Raw genomic sequence first — 27,819 nt, 5'->3', positions numbered from 1 at the left:
AGTGGGATCCCGTGTGGTTTCCGACTGCCTAATTCTACAATTCCGACAGATTTCTAGGAAAAAAAATGTAGGCAACGGGATTTGACCAAATCAGGAGAACCCATGTCAAGTTGTTACCCCGAGTCAACGACTGAATTGACTGAATAATTGTTTCAAATCAACATAATAAATTAGACCATTTATTTGAAGTGACAGATTAGACTATTATGAGAAGTTAAAAGTAGAATATAAATCTTATATATAAAATGGATTTCTGTTTGTCTGTCTGTCTATCGGGATGTTCCTTATAGAATCGAAAACTACGGAACCAATCGGCGTTAAAATTTGCATGTGGAGGTTTTAGAGTCCAGGGAAGGTGCTTCTGGTGGTTATAGACTCCTCCCCCACTAAGAGGGGGGGCTCCCATACATATGAAACACAAATTTCTGCATATCGAGAACTAATCAAGCAAATGGAACCAAATTTGGCATGTGAAGGTTTTTGGAGGCAAGAATTTTTTCTATGGTGAATTAGGACCCCCTCCCCCCCACTTTAGGAAGAGGGGCTCCTATAAATGAAATACAAATTTGCTCACAATTCGAGAACTAATCAATCAAATGGGACCATATTTGGCATGTGGGTGTTTTTGGAGGCAAGAATTTTTTCTATGATGAATTAGGACCTCTTACCTTTTTAGGAGGGGGTGCTTCCATACAAATGAAATACAAATTTCTCCAGAACTACTCAAGCTCAAGATTAGTACTTCAGAACTAATCAAGCAAATAGAACCAAATTTAGCATGTGGGTGTTTTTGTTGGCAATTTTTCTTCTATGGTGAATTGAAACCCCTCCGCTCTTTAGGAGGGGGATTATGACCCCTCCCTCCTTCAATAGTGGGGTACATACAAATGAAATACAAATATCCTCATAACTAGAGAACTAATCAAGCAAATGGAACCATTTGGCATGTGGGGGGTTTTGGAGGCAGGAATTGGCGAAAAGCTACACAGGCTTGGTATGAAGACAATTTTCTGGATTTTGTTTTTTCGAAAGATTGGCTTGATTTGAATCTTCTCGAAATCTATGCATGGGATTACTTGCTAGGCAAATTAGAAAGCATCAAAGCATTGACTGTGGATACTTTCAAGCAACATTTGGAGAAAATTTGGAATGCAATGCGACGGTGGGGACATCGGGTGTGCCAGTTGTAATAGTTTTCAATAACGATTGCGACTGGTAAATTAAGCAAAGAGCGAAAGATTAATTTAAGACAAATGTTTCAAAACGATTCGTAGGCTGGACAATGATACTTGCCAACACTGCGAATTCGAAAGCGAAACCGCAGAACAACTGCTCTGCCAGTGCAGTGCAGTAACTTTTCGCAGACTAAGAACCTTCGGTAAAGGAACAATGTAGCGTTTCGAAGTCTGGTCTGCAAATCCCAATCAGGTAATAAACTTAATAAGAAGTGCAATGCCGGACTGGGAGAAGAGGTATGAATTGACAATGACGAACACTTCCATCAATAGTGTTTTGTCGCCAAGTAATACCTAGACAAAAGAAGAAGTATACCACAATAGATCAAAATAATGGTCGCAGTGGTCAAACCTTCCGACAAAAAAAGACAAATGTTATTTTTTTTTTGTGTGTGGATATTATCACTACGACCAGCATTTTGATCTATTTTGATCTTATCCAGGTGTTGTTCCGCAGTTCGTTGTTATTGCAGTATCGCTATAGAGAGAGCGAACTGCTTTTTTTTATCCGTGCTTAAAGTGTCGGTGTGTTTTCACCCTTTTTTCACTCTACGCTTCTTAATACTTTTCAACCAATCTAGCTCTAGAGCCAGGAAGTGCGGAGACTAGTTACAATTTGTCCTTGGACAAGAGGCTTCATTGGCACCTGAAGCAAGTACCACTCTTATAACTTGCCCTGGCAAGAGACTTTCATTGTTAGTAAATGCAGAATGCAGTAGGAAGGATGTGGAGGGGCCTGAGAATAAACCCATGCTAAAGTCACTTAACATCGAATGGCCTGATTCTACTAAGATTCGTACCCACGACCACACGCTTGTCAAGGCAGACTCGGTAACCTTGCGGCTACAGGCCGCCCTTAGACAAATGTTATAGATATACTTTGGGGCCATCCACATACCACGTGGACAGCTTAGAGGGGGGTGGGGGGTATGAAAATGTCCACGCTTGTCCACGGAAGGGGGGGAGGGGGTACGGAAAATGTCCACGTGGACAAGTTTTTTTTTCATGCAATAGAAATTAGAAACAACTCAATAGAACTGCAATAGAAATTTTTTTACAACTCTTGCCTTCTTTGTGAAATGATAAATGTAACGGAAGAATCCACGAATATTCACCAGTCACGTGACTCATTTATCACACAGGTCGCACTTGCGCCAAAATGCATTTTGCCTCAAAATCAAATGCAGCTCGCCAAAAAAGGGCTTCCATCGACAACCTATTTCCAAAAGGCTTCACCTTCAAAAAATTTTATGAATCACATTGCGTCGAAAAGGTCTTGTGTTGCGTTGAAGTAGACGGCCAAGCTGAGATGTTCTGGATAAAGATACTCTAGACAAAGATACTCTGGACAGAGAAGAATCGTCAAGCGAAACTCAAGCTATCAGCTTTCTTGCAGTCGATAATAATTTGCAGTAGACAAGATCATAAGAATTAAGGTCCTAACAACTTGCATACGGATTTTAATACGCTGCGAAAAGTTGACGGAAAATCCATGGAAAAACTCAAATTTCCGCAACGCCTAAAAAGCCGTATGCATTGTGTCGCGGCCTTTACACTGGCGCTTCCTTTCACGTCAGCTTTTTGATAAATACTGCATAAATCAAGTTGAAAACAACATTTAGAACAATGCATTTCTGTTTTGTTAAATTTGACATAAGAAAAAAAATGTCCACGTGGACAAACAGGGGAGGGGGGTGGGGGTTGATGGAATGTCCACGCTTGTCCACGGAGGGGGACGGGGGGGTTGAAAATTGGTATTTTTCTGTCCACGTGGTATCTGGATAGCCCCTTTACACTTTCAAAGTTAAAATTTGTTGAAGAGTCCTCTTTTTGTGACCATTTACTTTACTGACAGTTATTATGTGTTATTATGTCACCATGTATATGTAATCTTTTACAAACGAACACTTAACGAAACATTATTTTCAATACGAAAAATATTAAATAGGTACATAAACACTTTGACCTCGACACTCGAGAAATTGGAGACGGACAGCCATGGACTAAGTTTGTTGACGGAACATTGTTATGCAGGTGGAATCCTAAGGGACATCGCACCAGGTAAGTAAGTGTAAAAACTTTATCGATGCTTCAAAAAAATCACTAAAATGCTTCTTTCTCACTTTCCATTTCGTATCTTACAACCCACCCAAGCAAACAGCCTGCGCTGAACAGCAGTAAGATGATCATTATATCAAAATTTTCAAGTCTCAACCGACTGGCTTGGCTGATAAGGGCGTTTGAGATATACTACTGGGCGGTAAATCACTGTTACGGATGACTGTGGGTTTACAATTATCATTTACAGTGTTGGGCACCGCTAATTCGCTAATTCGCTAACCGACCAATCCAGAAACGCTAGTTATACTTTATAATTTATACTCAGACTAGCCGAATTGTTGCTGGGCAATGATTCCAAATGAACTGCTGTTGTTTATTTTAAAATTAATAAACTGTAAAGCATTTTATCCATTATAATAGGTTTTGATCTTAGGTAAATTAAGAAAAGCCATGTAATAAATGTAAATTACAAATAATTTGTACAGCGATAGATTACAATGCAAGTTATTGCGATATGTTCAAAAATAAACAGTAACTGTTAATTTGCAGTTTGCGATTAGTGATTAGCGAAATTTCCACGATTATCGAGCAAATTGTATCGGTTAGCGAATTAGCGAATTAGCGGTGCCCAACACTGATCATTTATAACACCATCAGTGTCGTTCAGGGACCAATTGATAACGAAGATAAGAGCATAAGTTGTCCTCTAATGCTTATCTAATCTCGGAAGTGATCCAATTTCGTTTATCGAGGCAACCATGGACCATGGCATGATCTGGAATCTAGGTCACAGTGCAATGCAAAACATAGAGCAGTGGAAATTAACTCTTCGTCAGAATCGAAGACGCTATTGAGTCCTGTTGGAGCACCTATAAATCTGGCATTAACAGTGTACGTAATGAATGGTTAACAAGTACTAACAGCACATATTGAATGAAAAGAACTCAGTCCGGATAATAATACTGCGTAGACTAACCTGTCAGAATATGCAACGATATATCAAGAAATGGAGGAAACGAGACCGCCAGCTGTTTTTATCAATTGACTGTCAAGATTTTGGGTATGGAACGACTACCGGAGGGGTCGAGTGGAAGGACGGGATTATCTGCCCGATCTACTAGAAAGGCGACACACTGGATTCTGAGAACTACCGAACGTTCACTATCCCAAATGTAGACTACAAAGTCCCTTCGCAAATCATCTTCCGTCCACTTTCGCTACTAACTAATAGCTTCGTGGAAAGTCGGTCTACAACCAACCAAATTTTTAGATTGCAGCAGATCTTCCAGAAGTATCACTTATTCAACGACCCCAACGTGAATGCTTTCGGCAGAACATTTGAAGCGGGAAAGATCAGCACTTTGAACGAGGTTATAAAAGCAGCGAGAGAGCTGAAAAATGGCAAAGCAGCAGGAAAGGAACGGGAGCGAACGGCTGTATTGTGCATTCCATTAGGTTATGCTAAAGGTATGGAAATAGGACAAAATTCTCTCCCATATCCTGTTTCATAGACTGAGGCCGTTGTAGGAAACCTTTGTTGGCAAATACCAGGGCAGTTCTCGAGAGGGACGCTCCACGACGGATCAAATGTTCACCTTGCGACAAATCCCCGCTAAATTTCGGGAATTCAACTTACAAACTCACCATTTGTTTATAGACTTCAAGGCGGTATACGACTCAGTAAAGCGAACTGAGCTGTGGCAGGTTATGCTTGAACATCGTTTTCCAACAAAATTGATGCGTGCTACCATTAATGGTTCTAAATCAAGCGTCAGCAGCGGGCGAGCCATCGGACTCGCTTGTGGCGGTAGATGGTTTGAAGCAAAGAGACGGACTATAGAATTTGCTGTTCAACATTGCATTGTAAGGTGCTATTCGAAGGGCAAGCGTGCAGAGAAGCGGTACCATCATTACGAAATCTCATATGCTCCTAGGGTTCGTGGACGATCAGCGGTGTTAACTGTAGAGCTGTGGAAGAAGCATACACGCATCTTAAGGAGTAAGTTGCGAGGATAGGGCTTATCATAAATTCTACCAAAACAAAGTATATGGCGGCTGGTAGAGAGCGTGGTAGCCCTTCGGCTATTGGAACTGTGGTGGTGATAGATGGAGATACTTTCGAAGAGTTCGACGAATTTGTTTACCTTGGTACGTTAGGGACATGTGACAATGATGTGAGGCGTGAAGTAAAAAGGCGGATAGCGGCTGCTAACCAGGCCTTTTACGAACTACGTAGCCAGCTAAGATTCCGTAGCCTGCAACTCCGTACGAAAGTCGCGGTCTATGAGAGCCTAATTCTCCCGGTGGTACTCTACGGCCACGAAGCGATCGATGAGCCCTTGATGTTTTTGAGCATAAGATCCTGCAAACAATTCTTGGCGGCATATTAGATGATGGAGTGTGGCGCAGGTGTATGAACGACGGAATTTACAAAGTATGCAAAGATGCGAATATTATGAAGCGAATTAAACACGGCAGGCAACAGTGGGATGGCCAAGTAGCAAGGATGCCAAATGAGAGACCAGCGAAAGCAATATTCAGGAGAGAACCCGACAGAAGCCGTCGACTGCGGGGCAGACCACGTACCCGTTGGATGAGCGCTGTTGACGAGGACAAAACAGCGGGTGTTAGGGACGAGTGGCAGTCCAAGACCAAGAAATGTGGAGACGTCTTCTAAATTCAACCCAGATTCTAAAAACGGATTGTCGCCGTAAGTAAGTAAGAGCCACCCGTAGAATGTGAATCCAAGAGATGTGTTCCAAGAGATGTATTCCAAGAGAAGAAACGCCACAAGGATGAGAAGCAGTCCAAAGAACAAGAGAAGCCGTATTTTTTGTATGGTAAACACGGAAATTCTATCAATGGATCTCACAAGGGCTTTGTGTCGCAAGCCGAAATGTGCTGTATGTGGTGATCGAAAGGTACAAGCAGCATTTCGATAAACACCGGACCCGAATGGCTAAATGGGTAAAATCTAAATGGAACCGAGCACGCTAGCCAGCTGTTTTCATGAATTGAGTATCAAACTTGATATACGAAACGACTACCGGAGAAGTGGAAAGATGAGATTATCTACCGTATCTACAAGAAAGGAGACAAACTGAATTATGAGAACAACCGCGAGATCACTAACTATCCTGAGTGCAGCCTGCAAAACACTTTCTCAAATCATCTTTCATCGACTGTTTACATTAATCAAAATAGCTTCGTGGAAAGTGCGGTAAATCCTCGAGAAGTTCTGCGAATTCCGAATCCCCCGCGTAACACTTATTCATCGACTTCAACATGGATGCTTCAGGCAGAACATTTGATATAGTAAGAGATCAGCAGTACACCAGACTAAAGCACAAAGCAGAGAGTATTGGATTGGAGACAAGTACGTCTAAAACGATGTATTGACTCAGTGGTAACCGAAAACAACAACTCCAACCGTGAGATTAAATGACTTAGCAAAGACGCTTCTACTATGGACTTCATAAGTCCTTATGGTTGATTAATCAGAACATTCCTAAAAAGTGCACGTTGTACAAAACGCCCATTTAACCGGTCGTCATCTATGGGCATAATGGCACTTAACTCAAAGGGGGCCCGTGAGCACTCGAAGTTTTCAAACAGCGAGTGCTCAGAATCGTCTTCGGGGGTGTGCCGAAAAACGTTGCATGAAGACTAAAGATGAACCATAAAATCGAGCGTCTCAACGGTGGCCTTAGCATTCAGAAGATTGTCTGTTGAAAGCTGAAGGGATATACAAGGGCAGGTCATCTTGCTAGAATAGCCGACAAATAGTCTGCAAAAATCATATCCGTAATAAATCCGGTTGACGGTTGGTTCACACAGTGGCTTTCATCTACATCTCAAAGCTGATGTATATTTTAGCTCGGGTCTTGCTCTTTAAAATGATTTAGAAAAAATGGATTGCCGTCCGATGAATTCGAGAGCCATTGTGCAGTCTAAATGAAATTCAGAACGTTAATTTCAACCATTCTTGGTGGTTCCTTCGCGCTTTGTAAGACGATGCCGAGTCTTGTTAAAACGTCTGTGGTCTGTGACCGAAATGTTTATCTGCCCAAGACTTCAAAGTAGAATACATTACCGATAATATGTCGATAATATGTGATCAGCCGATTGCACAAACTCTTGTATAAATGTTTAGTCAAGTAAACCCTACCGTTTTGAGAGTTTACGAATTGCTCAACTGGAATGTATTTCTCGTCAGAAAACACGATATTGGGAAATTACTCGTTTTCGGTCAAAGGTAGCTTGTTGCTGCTTCGGTGCAAGGTCATGCGCCGTTTGAACCTCGTAAAGTTTGATCTTGAGTTCATTTTTCAATATGCGGCGGATTTGGCGATCGGTGCTGCGATGTCATTTGATTGGCACTTCGTCGTGTATTTCATTCAAGTCACTTCTTCACCTTTCGAACTCAGGCGGCAGTCTTTTGATGACCACCACCTCCATGACGTTTTGCGATGCTTCCAGTAACATTATAACGAAGATACGATTATCAACAACTTTATTCACAGCAATTGTTTGAGCTGGCTAACAATCGCTGGTTGTGATTTTCCAGCAAAATATAAAGCACTCACTATTACATTTAAATTCCATCGCATGTGTAGTGAAAAATATTTCGGACAAAATATTTGGAAAAATATTTCTGCACGTTTGCAAACAAGACTCAAAACTGTTATTTAGCAACAATGGTCTGAAATTGGTTACACTTTGGGACACTCGAAGTGTAACCAATTTCAGACCATTGTTGCTAAATAACAGTTTAAAAAGCTGAAGGGATTTACAGGGCATATTCTTGTAGCTTAGTTGTTTTCAAATTTTGAGATATGCTGCTCTTTTGAATTAACTAGCTTCTTCGACTAACTAAACTTTTTACATCGTTCAGTCGGATAACTTTTTTCTCATGATATGAAACACAATAAAAACAAATAGCTTAAAAATTTATTCTCTGAATAGCAATAAAATCACAAACAATCTAATGGCTATTCGAATGCGGATTACCGACACTGGCAGTTGCTTCATCTGCATGACATAATTCTCCCTTTTCCTTAGCAACTCTATCACATTTCCTGAGCTGAGGTTCCGGTGGGGTAACCAAAAATTTCCAGTTTCGTTGAATGTCACTCATATGCTGGAAAAGAAAAATGTGTTAAAATGATTTTTAAGGTGTATATTCTACAAAAAGATGTGTCATACCTAAGTATGGATTTTTCTTCTAAATTTTCAATTAGCACTGCCGATGTATAAAGCAAATTTGTCACATGAACTGATGTTGTTAGTAGCGATGTTGACGATCCAAACAAATCCACTAAAGAAACCATAGTAAGTTGTAGGTAAAGATAAAAATACTGCAGTCGATGGAATAGCACGTTTTAAAGACTTCCGTTATATTAAAATAAATAAGTTTTCACTTTGTTGCTGCACTTAACTTTATCGGAACTCCTTGGATTTCAGACAGCAAAGTAATACATAATTATTTTACAAGATTCAGTACATTATAATATTAATGACCATATCTGGCCGCATGATCATCTTTAAAAGCGGACGTTTAGTGTCTTTAGATTTTAGATTACGTTTATCTGTTCCCCATAAATACACAAAAAATTTAATTTATGTAAAGAACAAGAGAATCAATATAACGACGTTGTCTTACTTTGATATAATATTAAATCAAATACCCCACTCACTACAAAAATGTTATTCAAACAATCAAACTACTTCAGGCAACACTTACTGTGTTCGTCTTTTCCGGCGACCGATCGCTCTCGTTTTCCTCCGGCACCGTTCGTACCTCAAAGTGCATTCCATCGTCGAAAATGTACGCATCTGGCCGAACCTCCGTCAACGATCGATTTATTTTCTTCTTTGGATTGACGCTAATAATATTGCTATCAGTTTCGGATATGGTCCTCGTACGGTTATCAAATACTAACACTCCTCCAGCGCCCATTCCAAGTGCTCCCGTTGCGCTAACATTACTGGTCGATCCTATCAGGTTGTCCTGAATCTGCGTATGGGTAGACATAAACCTATGTATCACAGCCAAATGCGAGAGGATCTGATCCGCGGACTCCTCTACTTTACGCAGTCGAAATTCAATGTTTTGAACAGTTGCTGTCTGCATATTTTCTTTCTGATTGATGTCTTCAATCTTCTGGGACATATTCTCAACCCGTTCATCCGTATTTCGAATCCGTTCTTCGGTAGACTGTTGCAGCAGTGCATCCTGCTCTCGGAAATAACCTTCCACGCACTCTTCTTCAAAGTCATATAACCGTTCCATGTCTTCTTTCTCTAGAAATAGTTTCAGTCCATTATCCCGCGATTGTTGCAAACCTTTTGCTTTGCGAATTAAGTACAGTAAAAACGAGTAAAAGTGGCAGAAAGCTATGAGTGGAGGAGGTAAAACTGGCTTTTGTTGGTACTCCATCACAACAGTGAAGCGCTGAAACATCCAAACCTGGAGGAGAAAATGAAAAAAATAAATACAAACAAAATTTTACATGCAAATTACGTATGCTTACTTGGTGTGAAACGGCATTAACTTCATTAAAAATATTATTGAAAACCGCAATCAGCAAGTTAATGAGCAGAATGTTGGCAATCAAAAGATACATCGACATAGCTATAGGTGTAACCCAGTGACCTACAAAATGCAAACATGAATCAATCATTTAACCGATATGAAGAAAACCAATATGCTTCACTTACCTGTCACGCATTGAGGCTGCGAAGGGTCCTCTCCACAAGGTGGATCGATGTCGTCGGCAAACACTTCTCCGTACAACATGAAGTAAGGCTGGTAGTACACTTCTCGAATCAACCGCCAGCTGGCGTCATTGTTTGGAAACAGAATGGCTTGCCTGCTGACGCCAAAACTCATTAACACAACCAACAACAGGACGACGAAATAAATCATGTTCTTCACCATTTTGCCCATCATTGTCACCAGTGGTCCTGTTGATAAACGGAGAGACGACATAGAGCAATTAATCAGTCAATCAATCAGACATCAGACCGTGTTCGGGCAGAGGAGAAACTACGCACCCAAATACTTGTTGACACCTAGAATGTTCAGAATACGCAAATACCAGTAAATACTGTCCACGCAGTATATCACCCGTCCGATGTCCATCGTGTACGGCCGCAGCCGGAGAACTAGTCCGATAAGGAAGAAAATGATTGCCGCTGCATCACAGGGATTCCACATGTTCCAAGCCCAAACGGAAAACTTGTGACTGAAAGAATAGTTAGAGACCAGAAAATTTAGTTTAAAATTCTTAATTTACTTAATTTCACAAATTAGGTAGGGGCTTAAGCATTATCTCTCAACCTTTCTTTTTTTCGGCTTTCAGTTTTCAATGTAAGTTCCAAGTTCAGCTTTTCATAATACATTTTTCCGTATTCAGTTTTAACTCCACAAATTTCAGCCTATTATGAGCATATCAGCATTCAGCATGAAAATTTTCTATTCCTCTTTCTTGCTTTTTTTTATCTGTTTTTAAAGTTTCGTTTTCTGTTTCCTTTTTTTCTATGATTTTTCTTTAATCTTATTCCATATTCCCCATTTCTCTTTTTCATTCCACATTCATTCATTTATCATTTACTAGCTGACCCGACAAACTTCGTATTGCCACAAATTAACCTGTGTTGTACATAAATCATGAATCTCGGATGATCTTTGTCACTATCTCGAGTTTTGCAAGCCCCCCAGTGGGCGGCGCTTCCGACGGCGGGTCACCGGCAACACTCGCGACCGGCTCGTCCTGAATGATCTAGTGTTACTATAGATAGTTTTTGTGGTCTTGTTATTGATTAATGTTTTATGGAAGAGTCTCGAATTTCTCGAGTTGGATTAGTTTTTGAGTTTCGCAAAAATTTTTGTTTTATTTGTATGAGAGTCCATATCCCCCTACCACAGGAGTGAGAGGTCTCTAACTATCATAAAATAAATTCAAGACTCAAAAATCTCCTACATGCTAAATTTGGTTCCATTTGCTTGATTAGTACTCAAATTATAAGGAAATTTGTATTTCATTTGTATGGGAGCCCAACCTCTTAAAAGGGAAAGGGGTCGTAATACACCACAGAAAAAAAATTCTGCCATCTAAAACTCTCACATGCCAAATTTAGTTCCATTTGCTTGATTAGTTCTAAAGTTATGAGCAAATTTGTATTTCGTTTGAATGGGAGCCCCCCCCCCCTCCTAAAAAGGTAAGAAGTCCTAATTCATAATGGGAAAAATGGTTGCCTCCAAAAACACCCACATGCCAAATATGGTTCCATTTGCTTGATTAGTTCTCGAATTATGAGGAAATTTGTATTTCATTTGTGTAGAAGCCCCCCCTCTTGAAGTGTTGAAGGATCCTAATTCACCGTAGAAAATATTTTTGCCTCCAAAAACCTCCACATGCCGAATTTGGTTCTATTTGCTGGATTAGTTCTCGAGTTATGGGGAAATTGGTATTTCATTTGTACAGGAGCCCCTCCTCTTAAAGTGGGGAGGGGTGCTAATTCACCAAAGAAAATTTTCTTGCTCTCGAAAACCTTCACATGCCAAATTTGGTTGCATTTGCTTGATTAGTTCTCGAGTTATGAGGAAATTTGTATGGAAGCCCCCCCTCTTAAAGGGGAGAGGAGTTATAATTTCTCTTATAAAGAGGGGAGGGGTCTCAATTCACCATAGAATAAATTCTTGTCACCAAAAAAAACACCCACATGCCAAATGTTGTTCTATTTACTTGATTAGTTCTCGAGTTAGGAGGAAATTTGTATTTCATTTGTACAGGAGCGCCCCCTCTTAGAGTGGGGAGGGGTCCTAATTCACCGTAGAAAATTTTCCTGCCCTTGAAAACCTTCACATGCCAAATTTGGTTCCATTTGCTTGATTAGTTCTCGAGTTATGAGGAAATTTGTATGGAAGCCCCCCCTCTTAAAGGGGAGAGGAGTTACAATTCCCCTTATAAAGAGGGAGGGGTCTCAATTTACCATAGAATAAATTCTTGTCACCGAAAACACCCACATGCCAAATTTGGTTCTATTTGCTTGATTAGTTCTCGAGTTATGAGGAAATTTGTATTTCATTTGTATAGGAGCCCCCCCTCCTAAAGTGGGGAGAGGTTCTTATTCATCATAGAAAAAATTCTTGCCTCCAAAAACACCTACATGCCAAATTTGGTTCCATTTGCTGGATTAGCTCTCGAGTTATAAGGAAATTTGTATTTCGTTTGTATAGGAGCCCCCCCCCCACTTAAAGTGGGGAGGGGTCCCAATTCATCATAGAAAGAAATTTTGTCTCCAAAAACACACACATGCCAAATTTGGTTCCATTTGCTTGATTAGTTCTCGAGTTATGAGGAAATTGGTATTTCATTTGTACAGGAGCCCCCCCTCTTAAAGTGAGGAGGGGTCCTAATTCAACATAGAAAATTTTCTTGCCCTCGAAAACTTTCACATGCCAAATTTGGTTCCATTTGCTTGATTAGTTCTCGAGTTATGAGGAAATTTGTATGGAAACCCCCCCTCTTAAAGAGGAGAGGAGTTATAATTCCCCTTATAAAGAGGGGAGGGGTCTCAAATTAGCCTAGAATAAATTCTTGTCACCGAAAACACCCACATGCCAAATTCGGTTCTATTTGCTTGATTAGTTCTCGAGTTATGCAGAAATTTGTGTTTCATTTGTATGGGAGCCCCCCCCTCTTAGTGGGGGGAGGGGTCTCTAACCATCACTAAAACCTTTCCTGGCCCCAAAAACCTCTACATGCAAATTTTCACGCCGATTGGTTCAGTAGTTTTTGATTCTATAAGGAACACAGGACAGACAGACAGACAGACAGAAATCCTTCTTTATAGGTATAGATTTTCCATTTTTTGTTCTACAATTTTGCTTTTTCATTTTTCATTCTTCATTCTTCATTCTTCATTCTTCATTCTTCATTCTCCATTCTTCATTCTTCATTCTTCATTCTTCATTCTTCATTCTTCATTCTTCATTCTTCATTCTTCATTCTTCATTCTTCATTCTTCATTCTTCATTCTTCATTCTTCATTCTTCATTCTTCATTCTTCATTCTTCATTCTTCATTCTTCATTCTTCATTCTTCATTCTTCATTCTTCATTCTTCATTCTTCATTCTTCATTCTTCATTCTTCATTCTTCATTCTTCATTCTTCATTCTTCATTCTTCATTCTTCATTCTTCATTCTTCATTCTTCATTCTTCATTCTTCATTCTTCATTCTTCATTCTTCATTCTTCATTCTTCATTCTTCATTCTTCATTCTTCATTCTTCATTCTTCATTCTTCATTCTTCATTCTTCATTCTTCATTCTTCATTCTTCATTCTTCATTCTTCATTCTTCATTCTTCATTCTTCATTCTTCATTCTTCATTCTTCATTCTTCATTCTTCATTCTTCATTCTTCATTCTTCATTCTTCATTCTTCATTCTTCATTCTTCATTCTTCATTCTTCATTCTTCATTTTTCATTCTTCATTCTTCATTCTTCATTCTTCATGTTTCATGTTTCATTTTTCTATTGTTTGTTGCCTGCAGTATTTTCACTTGTTTTGTTTTCTATTGCCTGTTTTTCAGTTTTTCTGTTCTTCTGTTTATCTGTTTTTCGTTTTTATGTTTTTCTGTATTTCTGATTTTCTATTTTTCTGTTTTTCTGTTTTTCTGTTTTTCTGCTTTTCTGTTTTTCTGTCTTTCTGTTTTTCTGTTTTTCTGTTTTTCTGTTTTTCTGTTTATCTGTTTATCTGTTTATCTGTTTATCTGTTTATCTGTTTATCTGTTTATCTGTTTATCTGTTTTTCTGTTTTTCTGTTTTTCTGTTTTTCTGTTTTTCTGTTTTTCTGTTTTTCTGTTTTTCTGTTTTTCTGTTTTTCTGTTTTTCTGTTTTTCTGTTTTTCTGTTTTTCTGTTTTTCTGTTTTTCTGTTTTTCTGTTTTTCTGTTTTTCTGTTTTTCTGTTTTTCTGTTTTTCTGTTTTTCTGTTTTTCTGTTTTTCTGTTTTTCTGTTTTTCTGTTTTTCTGTTTTTCTGTTTTTCTGTTTTTTCTGTTTTTCTGTTTTCCTGTTTTCTGTTTTTCTGTTTTTCTGTTTTTCTGTTTTTCTGTTTTTCTGTTTTTCTGTTTTTCTGTTTTTATGTTTTTCTGTTTTTCTGTTTTTCTGTTTTTCTGTTTTTCTGTTTTTCTGTTTTTCTGTTTTTCTGTTTTTCTGTTTTTCTGTTTTTCTGTTTTTCTGTTTTTCTGTTTTTCTGTTTTTCTGTTTTTCTGTTTTTCTGTTTTTCTGTTTTTCTGCTTTTCTGTTTTTCTGTTTTTCTGTTTTTCTGTTTTTCTGTTTTTCTGTTTTTCTGCTTTTCTGTTTTCCTGTTTTTCTGTTTTTCTGTTTTTCTGTTTTTCTGTTTTTCTGTTTTTTCTGTTTTTCTGTTTTTCTGTTTTTCTGTTTTTCTGTTTTTCTGTTTTTCTGTTTTTCTGTTTTTCTGCTTTTCTGCTTTTCTGTTTTTCTGTTTTTCTGTTTTTCTGTTTTTCTGTTTTTCTGTTTTTCTGTTTCTCTGTTTTTCTATTTTTCTGTTTTTCTGTTGTTGTTTTTCTGTTTTTCTGCTTTTCTATATATTTTATATTTTTTCCATTTTTCAGTTCATTTCTTTGGAAGTAATGTTTAACATTAAGATGCTTACGATATTGCTACAGGTTCTGAAGAAACGATTTCTCGAATCTTTTCGCAACCCAGTGTCGTAATGTATGCTATCGAGTAAGCTTCTTGCCAGCTAGGATATGGTTCCATCCGCACCAACACTGTGTATGTAAACAGCACCAAAAACAGAACGTACGCCATCTGGGAAGAAAATAAAAATATTGTCATTGCCTCACAGTAAAACTTTCGAATGGTTGTCTTTACCGAGTCTGCCCAAAACTTGGTGATGGGAGCCGTGTAGAACTCATAAAACTTTTTCTTCAGTTTGAGCGGCCTTTGATGACGGATGTCGTGGTCGTACATGTAATCCTTATACTGGGTGTTTTCGGAGTCCGTTAACGAAACCTTTTCAAATATAAGTTACGTATTAATGTTATAAGAACTTTATAAAATCAGGAAAATTTTAAACAGTTCATTTGAGGATTTAATACGGAAATCGTGATTTAATATTACGTGAGTAATAGCTTGAACATTCTTAGAAAAATAACTTCAATTACAGGAAAAAGTAGCATAACAAAAATAGAGTCACTTCAAATAAACAAGTGCATTTAGAACGCATGCGTAAACTAAACTGCTTTCTCTTAAAGCTGAAAGATGAATTATCAGATAAGTATATTAGTATATTTCAATTGATATATGATTCAAAACATAAATCATGCTGAAACCTAAAAAGTGCTTAAAACAATTTGTAATATTTGCACCAATAAATCAACATTTATAGAGAGATCTTTCTCCACAAAGAGCAAAAATCGGTAGTTATAAGTTCCAATGAGCAAAATAAATCATTGGAATTACCGGCACAACAAATTAACACTTAAAGGTTAGCGATAGATTGAGGTAATAATGTTTAATGTTGAACTAACTTTTGACTTCAGACATCCTGTCAGGCCAACCTATAAAACGCAAATTAAATAGCTAAAGTTTAGTATTTTTCAACCAATTAGACCGCCGTATTAGTAAAGAAAATTCAAAATACCGACAGATAGAGTGAATCAAAAAATACTGTTATTAATACATAAGTTATAGAGTTTACTGTAAAAACTTTCTACTTCCTACGGCATTCAAAATTGAGATATTGAGAGCACTAACTTTTGTAAATTTGCTGACAATATGGTAAACCAAAGTATGCAAATCAATTGAAATTATTAGAAGAAAAATAGATCCGTAACTAGTTTGAAAATGTGTGAAAGCTGCCCCGTGAACACAAAATTTAGTGAATGTAGTAATTGACTACTAAATCCTCCCAGCCTCGTATATATTTTCCTAAAACATATGCAAAAATTGGCAGGTGTAAGACAACATTATTGGAAGAGAATGGAGAACTGATCTTACCAAAGAATTTAAAATAATCTTTAGTCATGTCAATCTTTTGCAATGTAAATATCAATAAGTCCTCACATAAGAGTTTAGTCATTCAACCTTTAGTTCCAACGCACACGATAAAAATTATTATAATTTTGACACAAATATTCATCAGGCAAAACAACAAACACATTCAGCAAATGCTAGAACGATTGACGCTATGACTTCTATTTCATATGAAAAATAGATATAAACGAAGGCGACATTTGATGAAAAAATCGTTGCGACTTTTATTATTTTTTCTTTTCATTAGAATGGAAAATTTATTTTCCTAAACGTTTCTAAGCGCAAAATCAATACCGCAACAAATCCGTAATAAACAAAACTGAAGAATAAAGTATTAATCAGCATTAAACAAACAAACAGCATCTTGTTTTTGGCTCGGTCACGATAGTAGCTGATAAAATTAAATAATGTAGAGCAAAAGTTCTGTTTTCGAAACTTAACCTTTGCTTTTATTCGCGAGACTACGCAGTCAGTTCATCGAGATTCGAACATACCAAAACTAACTTACCACCAATAATTGTACCCTGAGGCCTATTGAGTGGCCTGACATTTAAACAGAACAACTTCATTCAGTTTTACTGTTTGATTATCTTTTGGAAACCCAGGAAATAGATAATAGATCAAAGGTTGTTTTTAATAACAGTAAGATACATTATCATCGAGATGACTTTTTATCACATCTATTTGATATTCGTCGTTCTTTTTAACAAATATTGAAAATTATAAAGTAACATTTCATCATTGAATAAACACCAGATCCGCTAAAATGTATACCGGCGCTGCAATAGATGGTTACGTAAAACGCATAATCAATCAAATAAATATTAGCCCAGTTACTTCTTGGAAAACGCGAATAATTTTCACAGAAGAAAAATAAATCACCTGCGTGCTCTCCAGTCCAAAGTTGGCATCAAATCCTAAGCAAACAGACTAGCATTCTTATTTCTTGTGACCGTTTTCAATAATTTACAGTTGTATTATTTTTTGTTTCGTTACTTTTTTTTCAACTAAACCAAGGGCATATAACCACATTGTTCTAGTTTTCTAGTTTTTGATAAGAAAATTAAACAACATTGTAATTGTAGAAATAGTCAAGCTGACTTTGGGAGTATAAATTCTAGATAGTATCTTAAGCAGATAGTATTCTGAAGCAATTCTGCATCTCAGTATCATTGCTGTCCAAATTTTGATTGATGACCATTTTCCCTAAGCGAAAATCGCATTTGCTTGGTATTTTATGCATCTCATAGAGTAGTTACGTACTGTACTGCTGTACTGTAAAGTTTGCAGTGCAGCGAAGAGGCCCTCCCTAACAACAGTAGTAAACATCAACCGTTTAAGATCAACGCCAGAAGTAGATTGAATAGGTAGAAGAATGAATGAGAATCAATTTTTATGTTGGTGCTAATCCGAAAAACGAAAACCATCAACAGCGACACAAAGGCACCGATCAATGAAAGCAAAAGATGACGAACAACAACAGCATCAAACAGGAGACGATAAAGGACGCGATTTGCACTGTAGATAAAAATCCCTTTTAAATTTTACCGACATATTAAAGCTAAACTGAAAATCCACTTATTTTAATACGTTTTGTTCATAAAACAAAACCAATCGATTTTCGAATGCGCCAAAAACGACCAACTGCATGTTGTCTAAACATAAAAGTTAGTCATGAGTCAAACACCAGATAATTTTATAAACTTTGAAAAATTAAAATAAGCGAAATGAGCCGTTTTTGAAACCTAATTTATGGTTAAAACGGTTACTTTTATATCTTAGCTACTGTGCAGTGGAATATTTTTTCCAACAGCGTTTTACCTTTGTTATACTATAACAAAGGTTTAAAAATTGGTCGAAAAACACGAAATTGATCCGAGGCCCGGAGGGCCAAGTCACATATACCAATCGATAGGGTTCGACGATTTGAGCAATGTCTGTGTGTGTGTGTGTGTGTGTGTGTGTGTGTGTGTGTGTGTGTGTGTGTGTGTGTGTGTGTGTGTGTGTGTGTGTGTGTGTGTGTGTGTGTGTGTGTGTGTGTGTGTGTGTGTGTGTGTGTGTGTGTGTGTGTGTGTATGTGTGTGTGTGTGTGTGTGTGTGTGTGTGTGTGTGTGTGTGTGTGTGTGTGTGTGTGTGTGTGTGTGTGTGTGTGTGTGTGTGTGTGTGTGTGTGTGTGTGTGTGTGTGTGTGTGTGTGTGTGTGTGTGTGTGTGTGTGTGTGTGTGTGTGTGTATGTAATGATTTTTTCTATCGCCTGTTTCTCAGAGATGGCTGAACCGAATGGTTCGTTATTACTTTTGTTTGAAAGGTGTTATTGTCTAGTAGATCACTATTGAGTTGCTTCGTGATACGACGTTTCGTTTAAAAGTTATAAGCAAAAATGTGAAAAATACGTGACACGGGTTTCTTCGAAACTACATAACAGATTTCATCGATCTTAGTATCAAATGAAAGCCCTTATTAAAGGTAAATTGTTCAGGAATTTTTAATTGCAAACAAATAAGTAGTTTAAAAGTTAGCCTTAAAAAACCTGTTTTGACAAGGTAATAATTATCGCCTGTTTCTTAGAGATGGCCAAACCGATTTATGCGCTATTAGTCTCATTCGAAAGATAATATATCCTAATAGATCACTATTGAATGGTTTTTTGATTGGACGTTTAATTTGAAAGTTATGAGCAACCGTATACACTACACCAAAATTAACAATAATTTATAATGATTTTAACCAAGATAATTTATCTAATTTCAATTATTTTAATATCAAACAAGAGGTTTTGACACTACGAATATATATGCAAAATTTCATAAGAATTGGTTTTACCGGTTAAAATATATTAACCGTCGAACACTCGCGCCAACTTTTGTAACACAGTTACTCGCGCGCAAAATAGCCCCAAACCAAAGAAAACGTATGCGCTAGAGTTTTGACTGGGAAAACTTGGTTTTAGGTTTATCGAACCTTTGGAAGAGTTTCTTGAAATTGAAAGCTCTATCGTCTGGTGGAATTTAAATTTTTATTAATCTCCCTAAAAGTGAAATAAATAAAATATTTTTTTTCAGTGTCAATATAACACATTGATGTGTTCTGCAAAGTTATAGAGCATATTATTACAAGAAATTTTGCTGAAGACAGTAACCTTCTATCTCTGCAGCGAAGATAGAAATATCTTATTTATTGTATATGAATTTGTAAAATCAGTTTTTCTATTTTTGCTCTTTTTGTAATTGTTGTATGACTTTTTCATGTACTACAAAATTGTACAAATAGTATAAATACACAACTTTGCTGAAAATAGTATACCTGTATGTTTGCTTGTTTAGGAACTGTAGAACTTTGATTATAAAGAATACCCTAATTTTGACTCCGAATTACTCGACTACCAGCAGACGGATACATTTTAAACATTTTACATTTGCTGATAGTTTTGCTCCATAAATTTTCCCAACAATTTAAATTATTAATGCATTGAATAATTATGATATTTTGCTCACAATAAGTTTGTTGAAGAATATACGTTAGTTAAACAACGATTTGTAACTTTATAACAATATGGCGTTGAAAAACCTACACGTGTTGTATAAAATACAACAGCGTGAGTTAATAAAAATTGATGAAAATTATTCAAGAAAATTCTATTGATGTGATTCAAATAGAATGGCATTACAGGAAACTATGCATAGTTCAAAAACCTATAAACTAGACCTTTGCTAGACAATGTATATGCTAAAGGATAAGATTTCCTCTTACAACTTACTTTTATTTGCACTTACTCAGATTAATAACAACTTACTTATCCTTACTCAGCAATTTCATGAAAAAAGGATCTATCAAAATTTAAAAGTGTTCCTATTTTGTTCAAATTTTGTAAACTTTTTCAATTTTCAAAAATTTTATGTAAACCAACGCACTACGCAACGATAACCAATTAGCATTGGGCGATACTGTATCTGTATCGAAAAAATCGATACTTTTGGGCCGATACATCGATATTTTGGATCGATACTGAATGTCCCGATACCGGTCAGTATCGATGCTAAAACGCCGATATTTGTATCGATACCTTTATAGTAAAAGCTAGAGAAACTAAAATGCTTATCCTAATTAATAACCTTACTTATCCTAATGCGATGTCCGTTAGGATTTCATCTGCATAACAAACTCGGTCCATGGCTGTTCGCCTCCAATTTCTCGAATGTCCCACACTTTCCAGGACTTGCTCCATTAAATGGAGTCCATTTGGTCTAACCGTCGAGCACGCTGCGTACCTCTGCGCCTTGTACCAACCGAATTCGAGGCAAACATCATTTTTACGGGATTGTTTTCCGGCATTCTCACAACATGTCCCACCCATTGTACCCTTCCAGCCTCAGCAATACTTCTGAATACTGGGTTCGCCGAAAAGCTGCGTCAGCTTGTGATTCATGTTTTTCCTCCATACACCGTACTCACATACACCACCAAAGATGATCCTAAGCACACAACGTCCAAAAGTGGCCATGGCCGCTGCAGCGCTTTCAAGTCTCTGTCGAGCATTGGCCACGTTTCGTGCCCGTAGACTATCGGTCTTATTTGCGCTTTGTACATGGTACATTTGGTACAAGGATGAAGCTTGCCAGATTTTATGGTCTTGTAGAATCCGTAGTAAGCACGACTTCCGGCAAGAATGGTGAGGTGCATTTCTTTGCTGCAGTTGTTATCCGACGTCATCAACGACCCGAAGTACACAAACTCGTTCACCACCTCGAACTTTTAGAAATTAAAATAAGAGGTGTACCTAATTAAAAGTACGGCGGCTAATTTTTTTCGATAGATAAACTAACTCTTCAAAAATAGATGCATTCCTAGTTCCAGTCTTAAATCAAATTTTAAGTAAAATTTCAATTTCAATTTGAAATCCAATTTCAAGTCGGATTTCTTGGGCGATGTAAAAAAACAAATTCAATTTCAAGTCCAATTCGAAGTTCCATTTGAAGTCCGCCCAAGCCACAATGTGAGTTTTATTGTACTCTTATGGTGGTCTTCAAGACCAATTTTGGTCTTAAATGCCATCATGAGAGTGTAATAAAACCCAAATTGTTACTTGGGCAATTTAACTCCAATTTCTGGCAAAGTTGTAAGCATACTTTCTAGTCAAATTTTACATCCAATTCAAGGTTAGTTTCAAGTAAAATTTTAAGTTCTCTATTGTGTCCTATTTCAAGTTTAATTTCATGTCTCATTGTCTCATGTCTTCAAGTCCTATTTCATGTGTAATTTCAAGTCCAATTTATATATTGTAGTCTGAATTGGTCCAAACTTAAGTTTAACTTCAGGTCCAATTTTAAGTGTAATTTGAAGTCCAAATTCAAGTTCCACTTTTAGTTTAATTTTAAGTTCAATTTAAAGTCTTAATTCCAGTGCAAATTTAAGTTGAAATTGATGCAAACTGAAGTCCAATATCATTTGATCATCAATATCCCGCATTTTGCACCTTACTGAACACCGCAGTCTAAAAGTGCGACTGGCACAAAAACTGCGACAATGCGAATACTGTGAGTGAGAAAGAGAAAGAGTAACAACTACAATGTTGCTGTTTTGTTTTGTCATATACATTGGCATTAGAGAAAATAATCTGGATTAATCCAGGTACAGCTGCAAAGCACAATATCAATTTGAAGTTCTATTTTAAGCATAATGCCATGCTTAATTCTAAGTTAAATTTCAGTTCCCATTTCAAGTTCAATATCAAGTTTAATTTCAGGTTCAATTTTAAGTAAAATTTCAAGTGCAATTCCTGCTCCGATTTTAAAATTAATTTCAAATGTGATCAATTAGACAACTCGCAAGTTGCTGAGAACTACGCGCACTTGCTGAGTGAAGCTTTGCTTTCCTCAATGGAGCTAGCTGTCTTGGCACTCGAAGATGGATGTCGTTGGATACGCTAGACCGTCAACCGCGTTGTTAAGTGAAGAAACCCTGAGTGCATGGAGTGACTTTTGACGGAGATGAACTGGAAGGGGTTGATGAATTCATAAATTAGGAATTTCTGGCAACCGCCGTTAATAATACGAGTAGGCAGATCCATCGACGCATTCTAGCTATATCTGGTCTACTTTTCCCTTCGTAAGCGATTTCGATCAAGGAGCATAAACCGTACGCAAAATATAAGTGCATTTGCCGTATTTGAACGCAAGGTGTTGGTAACTGGAAGCAGAGAGCGGTCCAGGCGTATAAACCACGAGCTGCAGGCACTACTTTGAAAGATTCCCATCGTACACCTGCCGGCTGGCATGTTGTACGAATACACCATCGGCACCAGGTTGAAACTGACTTGCGAGTTCTTGATATAGCACAATCCACCCCGGCTCGTTACGACGTAGCATTTTTTTTTCTTGGCTCTCTTGCTGATAGCGCCATCACTGGTCTGCAACGTGCATTCAACCAAATTTCAGCAATGTTTGACTTTCATCTGTCTCAGCAAGTGTTACGCTCTACATTTATTTTAATGTTTCGATGTTTACTGTATTAGGTGTTAAGGGCCATTGGGGCATTGTTGCCTGTTATTAAAGTTATGATAAAGTAATAAATGTTTTTCTGAAACTTGACAGATTTCATGGCGGCTTTTGCATTGGTTTTCGGTGCAATTTCCATGATAGTTAAGATTAGCTAACTTCGCCATAGCGTTCATACTAGAAAGCATTTGGCTCCACAGCGCGCACGAGCACTAGGTACCTCGGTTAAATTAGATATACCCTCAGTCATTAAAAAAATAATTTACAATTCTCCTCCACCTCAATACAATCCGCATGTCGCACGGTTCATTTCTAAAAGGGGCAGTTTGGTCATCTCTGATCTGAAGTCTCCAAAACACTTGTAGAGCAAGGTGTTTAATTTGGTTATCTGTATGGTTGTAGAGGTACATTCTCACGGTCATCATATTTGTCCAGCTTTGTATGGCTTGTACCTTCTGTAGCGTAAACAGAAGTGGAAGGGGGTTAAATTAGTTGGTTTGTCGAATCTAAATCTTAATCCGCATGTTTGGGCAGAAAATGTTCTGATTTTTTAGGTCGACCGATATGGTTACCTCGTTTAATATTTATAAGTTCCATTTCTAGCATTATTGTCTGTAAGGTTGCTGAGTGGTCGATTTCTGGCCGGCCCGGCCGGTTTTTCACTTGCAAAGCCGGTGACCGGTCAATCTGGCAAAAAGTTGGTTAACCGACTTAAGAAAACGGATTTGTATTTTTTGTTCGATTTTTAAAATTTATTTTTTATTTCCATCATTCCGCTAGATTTTCTAATAAATGTATTAGCAATCCTGAGCAATTCGTTGCAGTTTCCGGTCAAAAGAGTTTAAAACCGCAGGCCTAACCAGTCCGACATCAGCTATTATTTCGTTCCTAACGAGATTTCGTATGAGTAGGAAAGAGAATCAACAGCAGCAAAAGCACACGCATATAATTTTTTTAAAATTAAGCTTATTTAGCTTAATAAACTTAAACAAAAGTATGGTTTTCGTTGTGGTTGCATATACCCTGCCAGTGTATCGATACCGATATCGATACCACTGGTATCGATGCTTGCCGCCCGATATTTCAGTCGGATCGATACTTTTAAAAAATTTGTATCGATATTCGAATATCGATACTTCTCGCAGTATCGCCCAATGCTGGTTCCGAAGACGTGTCGATTTCTATCTCAAATAGCAAGTAAGACCGTATAACAAAGGTTCCCTTCACCACTAGGATTAAATCGGGTTTTTTTTTTAAAAAAAAAAGAGCGTTGCCTTTTAACAGAACATTGTAGAAAAGTGGTGTACAAATGGTGTATAGAAACTCGATTGTAATTAAGAAAGTTAGCGAAGATGGAAGATATAACTAAGAAAGCCGTACGAACAGCGATCAGAACGTTCAGCGATAATATCTCCACGGTGTTCAAAGTACCGTTATTAAAAAAAATAAAATAGGCCATTTAAACGGCAAATGCCACTTGGTTTGTATTGTTATCCTACACATTTGAGCCAATTTTTAAAAAAATCGATCGTCGAATTTTTTAGTTACGCCCTTTTGAAGTTTTAAAGGGCAGAATGCTCACATAAAGTAAATAAAAATCTTCAATAACACTTCCAAAACGAAAGTAAATCAGAGCCGGTATTGATTTTTACGCAACATATGCCTATTGCCGACCATTTTAGGAGTTTTACGCTGCATTAGGACTAACTGGAAATGTTCCGGATTAAGTTATCGTTGTGGGAAATAGCCAGTATCGACCATGAACAAATACTTATCATGCGACGCCTCAAATTACGCCAGAATTTAAAAACTAGATCAATAAAAGTCAGACTAAATACCTAAAACCATGTTGGTTATATCTGGACAAGTTCCGGGGAGGTCCGGGAACACCCAGATAAGTGGCCAGTTTTGTCCATGAACAAAAACTTATCGTGCGACACCTCAAATCACACTAGAATTCAATAACTAGACCAATGGAAGCCAAATCTGCTATCTAGGGTGAAGTTTGGTCATATCTGGACATATTTGGGGGACTCCGGAAACCCCCAGGAAATCACCAGTATCAAACATGAACAAAACCTGATCATGCGACACCTTGAATCACACTAAAATATTTATAATAGATCAAAGTAAACCAAATTGAGTATCTAGGATCACAATGGCCAATTCCGAGCATGTTTTTATTATCAAAATGTACCACATTGTGTTATTGACTTTCCTAGGAGTTCCCGGAGTCCCTCAGACATGTCCAGATATGACCAAACCTGACCCTAGATAGCCGATTTGGCTTCCATTGATCTAGTTATTGAATTCTAGTGTGATTTGAGGTGTCGCACGGTAAGTTTTTGTTCATAGACGAAACTGGCCATTTGTCTGAGTGTCCCCGGAAGTCCCCGGAACTTGTCCAGTTATAACCAACGTGGTGCTAGGCAGTTGATCTGACTTTTATTGATCTAGTTTTTAAATTCTGACGTAATATGAGGTGTCGTATGATAAATATCCCCAGCAAACACCATCCAACAACTTAAAAAGGATAAAAAAAAATATCATAACTTGTCGCTAAGAAGTCTGTTGAACCACATGAAGAACGTTCACATAACAGTTAACCCATTAAGCCCAACACTTTTTCTAGCAGAGATAAAGAGCTGAAGCTTTCAGGAAAGTTTTGATTTAGATCAACTAAACAACCGCAAAGATGTATTTTTAATTTTGCTCCTAATGTCCCGCAACAGTACGCTGAAAAAATGCAAAAGCTGTGGCTTACAGAGAGGCGGGGGGAGTGGAATGCAGTTTTTACAAAGCTTTGTCATTCGGGAAATCCAGAAATCGATTCGAATCCAGAAATACTGTAATCGACATTCCCGCTTTCACTGGTTTCGCCTTTGCTTTCCGAGGGGAAACTTCCTAGTTTGAGCTGACTGAAAATTAGCAATACTTTGTTATGTTTACACGGTTGTAATTTTGTTATATGTAAAATCTAAGCATAGAGCAAAACCAGGTCGATTAGATTTTTTCCAAGTTGATATCTCACACCTAGCCTTCTCTAGAATCGAGAGAAGGGTGCGTTACATATTCGCAACGCTGGGGGGAAATGGGTTAATAGTATATCTATACCTATAAAAATGGATTTCTGTCTGTCTGTCTGTCTGTCTGTCTGTCCCTATGTTCCTTATGGAATCGAAAACTACTGAACCGATCGGCGTAAAAATTTGCATGTAGGGGTTTTTGGAGCTAGGGAAGGTTCTCTCGATGGCAAAAGACCCCTCCCCCCACTAAGAGGGGGGGACTCCCATACAAATCTATGCCTATAAAAATGGATTTCTGTCTGCTCTATGTTCCTTATAGAAACGAAAACTACTGAACCGATCGGAGTGAAAATTTCCTTGTAGGGGTTTTTGGGAAGGTTCTTATAATGGTTAGAGATACCTCCCCCCCAAGAGGGGGGGGGGCTCCCATACAAATGAAACACAAATTTCCGCATAACTCGAGAACTAATCAAGCAAATGGAACCAAATTTTACATGTGGGTGTTTTTGGAGGCAAGAATTTTTTCTATGGTGAATTGAAACCTCTCCCCACTTTAGGAGGGGGGGGGGCTCCTATACAAATGAAATACAAATTTCCTCATAACTCAAGAACTAATTAATCAAATGGAGCCATATTTGGTATGTGGGTGGTTTTGGAGGCATGAATTTTTTCTATGATGAATTAGGACCCCTCTCCCTTTAAGGAGGGGGGGGGGGGTCCCAAGCAAATGAAATACAAATTTCCCGCAGAGATCACCTCTATCTAGGTTTATTTATTTTCCTAGATCTACTGACCTCTATTACTTTCCTTCAGTTGAGTCAGCCCTGCGAAATGGTAATTTCTACGAAAAGATTTTCCGTGAAATGGTATTCTGCGAAACTCTATATTCCGCATGCAAAACTCGAGATTGTGACAAAGGTCATCCGAGATTCACGATTTAGGTACAACACAGTTTAATTTGTAGCAATACGAAGTTTGTCGGGTCAGCTAGTATACCTATAAAATTAGATTTCTGTCTGTCTGTCTGTCTGTCTGTCTGTCTGTCTGTCTGTCTGTCTGTCTGTCTGTCTGTCTGTCTGTCTGTCTGTCTGTCTGTCTGTCTGTCTGTCTGTCTGTCTGTCTGTCTGTCTGTCTGTCTGTCTGTCTGTCTGTCTGTCTGTCTGTCTGTCTGTCTGTCTGTCTGTCTGTCTGTCTGTCTGTCTGTCTGTCTGTCTGTCTGTCTGTCTGTCTGTCTGTCTGTCTGTCTGTCTGTCTGTCTGTCTGTCTGTCTGTCTGTCTGTCTGTCTGTCTGTCTGTCTGTCTGTCTGTCTGTCTGTCTGTCTGTCTGTCTGTCTGTCTGTCTGTCTGTCTGTCTGTCTGTCTGTCTGTCTGTCTGTCTGTCTGTCTGTCTGTCTGTCTGTCTGTCTGTCTGTCTGTCTGTCTGTCGGGATGTTCCTTATAGAATCGAAAACTACAAATAAGAAAATTTGCAAATAAGGGGTTTTTGGGGCCAGGAAAGGTTCTTATGATAGTTAGAGACCCCTCCCCTAACTAAGAGGGGGGTCCCATACAAATGAAACACAAATTTCTGCATAACTCGAGAACTAATCAAGCAAATGGCATAAAATTTGGCATGTGGGTGTTTTTGGAATTTTTTCTATGGTGCATGGAGACCCCTCCTCTCTCTACGAGGGGAATTATGCCCCTCGCCCATTTAAGAGGGGGGCTCCCATACAAGTGAAATACAAATTTCCTCATAACTCGAGAACTAATCAATCAAATGGAACCAAATTTGGTATGTGGGTGTTTTTGGAGGCAAGAATTTTTTCTATGATGAATTAGGACACCTCTCCTTTTTAGGAAGGGGGGGGGGCTCCCATACAAATGGAATACAAACTTCCTCATAACTAGAGAACTAATCAAAGCAAATGGAACCAAATTTGGCATGTGGGG

General features: G+C 38.0%; 1 protein-coding gene across 5 annotated transcripts in view; it reads right to left on the bottom strand.

Moving 5' to 3' along the window:
- The window catches only part of LOC128737958 (transient receptor potential cation channel trpm), a 211,285-nt gene that overhangs the window by 13,075 nt on the left and 170,391 nt on the right, over nucleotides 1-27,819 (bottom strand). For all 5 annotated transcript variants that reach the window (XM_053832742.1, XM_053832747.1, XM_053832746.1 and 2 more), the window contains 6 exons: nucleotides 15,205-15,345; nucleotides 14,984-15,141; nucleotides 10,353-10,543; nucleotides 10,017-10,262; nucleotides 9,830-9,951; nucleotides 9,040-9,765 (listed from right to left, as the gene is read on the bottom strand). In XM_053832742.1, the coding sequence (XP_053688717.1) occupies nucleotides 9,040-9,765; nucleotides 9,830-9,951; nucleotides 10,017-10,262; nucleotides 10,353-10,543; nucleotides 14,984-15,141; nucleotides 15,205-15,345 (1,584 nt within the window). The remainder of the gene's footprint in view (nucleotides 1-9,039; nucleotides 9,766-9,829; nucleotides 9,952-10,016; nucleotides 10,263-10,352; nucleotides 10,544-14,983; nucleotides 15,142-15,204; nucleotides 15,346-27,819) is intronic.

This window comes from Sabethes cyaneus, chromosome 2 (assembly GCF_943734655.1).
Source record: "Sabethes cyaneus chromosome 2, idSabCyanKW18_F2, whole genome shotgun sequence".
Lineage (NCBI taxonomy): Eukaryota > Metazoa > Arthropoda > Insecta > Diptera > Culicidae > Sabethes > Sabethes cyaneus.
The sequence above is the reverse complement of the archived record's forward strand: the minus strand, read 5'-3'. Positions and strand labels throughout refer to the sequence as shown.